General features: G+C 44.8%; 1 protein-coding gene across 1 annotated transcript in view; it reads right to left on the bottom strand.

Annotated features, from left to right (window-relative positions):
• Nucleotides 1–5,311, bottom strand: part of ARHGAP18 (Rho GTPase activating protein 18) — a 203,408-nt gene extending 198,097 nt beyond the window's left edge. Inside the window, exon 1 of the mRNA XM_010834643.1 lies at nucleotides 5,051–5,311. Within this exon, the coding sequence (XP_010832945.1) occupies nucleotides 5,051–5,094 (44 nt within the window). The 5' untranslated portion in view covers nucleotides 5,095–5,311. The remainder of the gene's footprint in view (nucleotides 1–5,050) is intronic.
• Nucleotides 5,312–5,945: the final 634 nt, after the last annotated feature.

Here is a 5,945-nt window from a genome sequence, read left to right as displayed (position 1 = left end):
ATGCTGGGAGGGATTGGGGCAGGAGGAAAAGGGGATGACAGAGGATGAGATGGCTGGATGGCATCACCGGCTCAATGGATGTGAGTCTCAGTGAACTCTGGGAGTTGGTGATGGACAAGGAGGCCTGGCGTGCTGGGATTCATGGGGTCGCAAAGAGTCAGACACGACTGAATGACTGAACTGAACTGAACCTACATGAAAACACTCGGTGTGAAAATACAATGCAAACAAGTACTAATATTTTTAATAAGTTTATAATGAGCCTGAGGAAGTGATTAAGACTGTGCATTTTCTTCTCAGCATGCCCTGCCATCATCACTGCCCATTTGTGTGATAAATGGTAGTAGAAGCAGAGAATGGGCATTTAGTTTGGACTCTTTTTTTGAATGCTTTTACCAGGTGACTTTTTAGAATTGAAGGTTTCTAAGAGATTCATCAGGTTAACTCTGCAATGGCTTACAACTCTTTTAAAATTGATATAAGCAAGATATTCAAACATAATAATATACGCAACTTTAAAAATGTAGAAGGAGGTGGGTTTCCCTGGTGGTCCAATGGTTGAGAATCTGCTTTGCAATGCAAGGGACACCAGTTCAGTCCCTGGTCCGGGAAGATTCCACATGCAGAGCAACTAAACTTCACACAACTACTGAAGCCCACATGTCCTAAAGCCGAAGCAAGAGAAGCCACTGCAATAAGAAGACCATGCACCACAACTAGACCAAGTCTGTACACAAGAAAGACCCAGCACAGCCAAAAAGAAGTACATTTTTAAAATAGTTTAAAAAAAAAAGATGGAGGAGGAGGGAATGAAAAATTGATGATCTGTTCCAAGAAACGCAGATATTCAGATGCCAACTAGGCTTGAACCTTCCAAAAGACATCAGCATGACCTCCACTTCCCCATTCCCTACTCCCCACCTCCCCCACCCACGTTGCTGAACTATTCCACAGAGAAGAATGTCACAGAGAAACAATACTATCCTAAAGCCTTAGGATGTATCTATATTCCCAGGTTGAATTTCTAGAAATGACAAGGTGAAAATTGCTGGCTGGGCTAAAAACTAACTATGCCCTTGAAGATGACAGACTCCCTGGGTTTTTTGGACACGAGTATATCAACCCTAGAACTAGTTTGATATTGCTGGCTTCTTGCCCAGACTGCAGTTAATGTTTGAGTATTTCTAGTTCTGTATAGGTACAATGTTCCTTTCCTTAAGTTGTTAAAACCAAAGCTAAGAGTCAGCCTAATTAAAGGAAAATTCATTTATTAAATCAAAAGCAACCAGGGACAAGGATGAACATCTTTCAGGCTGTACAAGATAGTTGATTAGCTCTTTTCAGACTGCTACAAAAAAAATCTGATGAGGGATAGATGAAAATGTTCCATATAATATTATTAAAATACATGCAGTCCCTCTATAAAAAAAATACTTGGGGGTATATACTGATCTGGAGAAGGCAATGGCAACCCACTCTAGTACTCTTGCCTGGCAAATCCCATGGATGGAGGAGCCTGGTGGCCTGCAGTCCATGGGGTCCCTAGGAGTCGGACACGACTGAGTGACTTCACTTTCACTTTTCACTTTAATGCCCTGGAGAAGGAAATGGCAACCCACTCCAGTGTTCTCACCTGGAGAATCCCAGGGACAGGGGAACCTGGTGGGCTGGCATCTCTGGGGTCACACAGAGTTGGACATGACTGAAGCGACTTAGCAGTAGCAGCATGTACTGATTTACGTTTTAAGAATGAACAAAACAATAGCTGTGTGCATGCTCAGTCGTGTCCGACTCTGAGACTCCACCTACTGTAGCCTGCCAGAGTCCTCTGTCCAAGGGACTTCCTCAGGCAAGAATACTGGAGGGGGTTATCATTTCCTCCTCCAGTGCATCTTCCTGACCCAGGGATCAAACTCCCATCTCCTGTGGCTCCTGCATTGGCAGCATTCTTCACTACTGAGCCACTTGGGAAACAGTAACCACAGCTGAGCCTTGTTCGAATCCTAAACAGTAGTTGCTGCTGCTATTTAGTCATGGAGTTGTGTCTGACATTTTGCGACCCTATGGACTGTAGCCCACCAGGCTCTTCTGTCCATTGGATTTCCCAGGCAAGAATACTGGAGTGGGGCCATTTCCTTCTCCGGGGGATCTTCCCGATGCAGGAATTGAACCCAAGTGTCCTGCTTAGCAGGCAGATTCTTTACCACTGAGCTACCTGGGAAGCCCCAAACACTAGTTGCTGCTGCTAAGTCACTTCAGTTGTGTCTGACTCTGTGCGACCCCATAGACGGCAGCCCACCAGGCTGAATCTACCTCAAAATTCAAGGTAGAAATAAAGGGGCAGATATAAGTTCTTCCTCAATAAAGGAAAAGACAAGGAAAACGTACACACTGGGACTGAAGTTCTAGTACTATTCAATGTTAAAAGGGCAAATGAAATTTATATTTCAAGCATTGTCTTCAACCACTGTAAGGCAGTCCAAAAATTACATTTTATTTTTTCGATCTCACGTGGAAGAGACACCAGCAAGGCTGGGACAGGACAGCAACAGAGGCTGCAGCACCGTCTTCACTTTGCACCTGACTGGACAAGAGGAGAAAGCAGCAGAGAAAGAAACAGAACTGTCTCTCAAAACCCAAATGATGGAATGACTTTGTTTTCTTCTTCAGATTAATCAATTGTTATGGTATCATTCAGGCAACTGCTGATTGGAGTTCTTAGCATTAGAACAAACTTAATACCTAACTAGAACCAGAATGATCATTGCTGATAATGGGGGGTTGGGGGAACCTCCCAGAAACTATTCCAGTGATAGAGACCAAGAACAGAGGCAGGCCTTAGAGACAGTTTTTCCTCAGTAAAACCATAGGTCCTTGGGAGCTATAGACATGATGCTTAAGTTAATTCCACTGAGGGTCTCCTGGGCTGGGGATCTGCGAACTCAGCTGACATGAATAGCTAAAGATAAGAGATCAGGCTATTACTGTCAGTGTTCCCAGGTAGCTTTTGTCTTGGAACAGGTCAGCTGAGAGCTCACAACTTGGGGTGCTAACAATGCATGGAGTTGGGATATTTACACCAAAACAGGAGGAAGGAATGGATTTCTCTCAGCTCCCAGACTAATAATGAGACTTTAAAGAACTCTGTTCCTTCTGTAGAACCAAGTCTTTTGAGTGAATGGAGCTGGCTTCCAATCCCTCCAGAATAAGATAGAAATAAACATTTAGGGCTTCCCAGGTGGAGTTTGGGGAATGAATCCACTTTCAAAGCAGGAGATGTAAGAGATGAGGGTTTGATCCCTGGCTCAGGAATACCTGGAGTAGGAAGTGGCAACCCATTCCAGCATGCTTGCTTGGAAAATTCCATGGTCAAAGGAGTCTGGTGGGAGTCCATGGGGGCAGCAAAGAGTTAGACATGACTGAGTACAACAACATTTTAGCTCTGCACAAGCTTGAATCCTCACTCTTTCTTCCTAGAGTCTGTTTACTTGTTCATAGTTCAATGGGTCCACAAGAGAATGCATCACAAACAGTGAACTGTATTAAAAAAGACTATAAGCAACAATCTATCCAGAGACTTTTTTTTTCAGTCAAGCACTTACTACTCAATATTAAGCATTTATTTGTCTTTTCCTCTTTATCACTGCAAAATTTGTAATTTGAGGGTTTTAGTTTTGATAAGAAAAAGACATCAAAGGATATCTCAGAGAAACAGCACATAGTTACCATTTTAAATGAACCATTATCAATAAGGCTTATTTAAAAGGATACAATTAGGCAGGAAACAAAGAAATCTAATATTAGACTATAAAGAAGACATTTTTCTATCCCATTTGGTTATAATTGCTAAGTGTTAAGCAATACTTGTAGACCTACTGCTGCTGCTGCTGCTAAGTCCCTTCAGTCGTGTCCGACTGTGCGACCTCATAGACGGCAGCCCACCAGGCTCCCCCATCCCTGGGATTCTCGAGGCAAGAACACTGGAGAGAGTTGCCATTTCCTTCTCCAATGCATGAGAGTGAAAAGTGAAAATGAAGTTGTTCAGTCGTGCCCAACTCTTCTCGACCCCGAGGACTGCAGCCTACCAGGCTCCTCCGCCCATGGGATTTTCCAGGCAAGAGTACTGGAGTGGGGTGCCATTGCCTTCTCCTACTCACTTATTAATTTGGGATTTAGTAGGAAAAGTGCTTTCTCGAAAAACCTCCAACCAAATTAATAGTAACTGAAACTGTAGTTAATATTACATGTTGGTTTTTGTTTGGTAGCAGTCAAATACAGTTATTTGAATGATCTTGGTTTATATTTGAAAACCTCCTCTATTTTTTTCTTTATATGAAAAGTCAGCTAAAGATGCTGACTCCACAGTTTTCATCAGCAAAGTTAATTTGCAACCACAAAACTACACTTTGACAGTGTTTCTTTAGTTTTGAACTGACAATGCTGTGGAGACGCTCTCTCGATCAACACCCAAAGGACAGAAGGAGTGCTAATTTTTTGTTTTTCTTTAAATCTCTGGGCTCCTATTTCTCAAGAGTAACCCCCACCACTTGTTTTGTTTTCACAAATAACCAGGTAACTGCATACAGTATGCACATGTCCTCTAGGCAACTTAAGTTCAATGCTGCTCAAAACTGACGTTCAACTTTAATATTATTAATTATCCTCTCTTAGCTGTAATTGAAATCATAACCATCCTGAAAAGACTACCAATTAAAATATCCGTTTGCCTATATGGAAAGTAGCTCCCCTAGAATATCCCAGAAATCTTTAAAAAGGAAAAAAAAAAAAGTACCTTAACCTCATCTTGCAAACAGAAGCTGAAATTGTACCAAGCAGGTCAGGGACGGGGTCAAGAAAAACAGAGATCAAGAAAGAACACTAAAGCTTACTTTTAAACTCAGCCCGAAAGGATTTTTAAAATCACACAAAAACTCTTTCTCAGTCTTCGTTAAAAAACAAACTTTAGCAGGTAAAAGACCTTTCCCAATGTGGGTTTCGGAGTTACCACATGCACAGAGCAGAGAAAAGCACGCAAAGCCGCTCTCCTTACCTGAGATGAAGGCAGTGCACCAGCTTTGTTACTATTATAACCATCTTTCCCAGGTCAAGAGCGCGGAACGCCCGAGTGACAGGAAGTGAAGAGACAGCGACGAGCTTGAGCCGCCGCGGCGAGAACCTTCTCAGGGCGCTGCTTCCCCGACACACCTCCTGTCTCTGGCTCGGAAGAGCAGCGGCTCGCACTCTCCTGTCACCGGGAACCGCGGCTTGTCATTTCCGCTGGATCACCCGGCAGCTGCTACGAGCCTCGGGCTGAAGCGCGGGCGCGAGGACCAGGAGCACGAGACTGCGCTGCGGGGCCCGCAGAGCGGCTGCAGCTGAGGCTCCGGCAGCCGCACGTTACTGGGCAGGGAAGGTCAGCTTTCCAGAAACCAGGATCAGCTGCCGCACGAGCCTTTCTCCTCTCCGAGCTCCGTGTGAGCCAAAGCCGGCTGCGAGGGCGGAGCGGCCCCAGCTATGGAGCGTGCTCGCCTCCGACGAGGGTCTTGCACGCGGTGACTTTTTGCCTGATCTGAGAACCAAGAGGTGGGCCAAGAGTGAGATTTAGTGGAGGTAATTTCTCGAATAGGGAGATGAACTCCTCCCCATCCTCCTTTGAAAGAAAGAAAGACGGGATGAAGGGAGGGAGGCCTCCTAAAATGTTCTTTGCCAAGATAAGCCAAATCGAGGGTGGGAGGGAGGGAGTGGAGGGTCTCCTAAGATGTTCTTTGCCAAAATGAGCCGAAAGTCCGAGGAGGGGGGAGGGGGGCGTGAGGGGAAGGGAGGTAGGTTGGGGGTATGGGAGGTAGGAGGGAGGGGGGTTGGGGTGGGCAGATGAACACATTGCACTGCACTTGGCACATATTTTTGACTGGTAGGTTGATGGAGATGTTTGGATGCTATCAGTG

This window comes from Bison bison, unplaced genomic scaffold (assembly GCF_000754665.1).
Source record: "Bison bison bison isolate TAMUID 2011002044 unplaced genomic scaffold, Bison_UMD1.0 scf7180017864035, whole genome shotgun sequence".
Lineage (NCBI taxonomy): Eukaryota > Metazoa > Chordata > Mammalia > Artiodactyla > Bovidae > Bison > Bison bison.
Note: the sequence above shows the minus strand (reverse complement) of the source record. Positions and strands in the feature narration are given on the sequence as shown.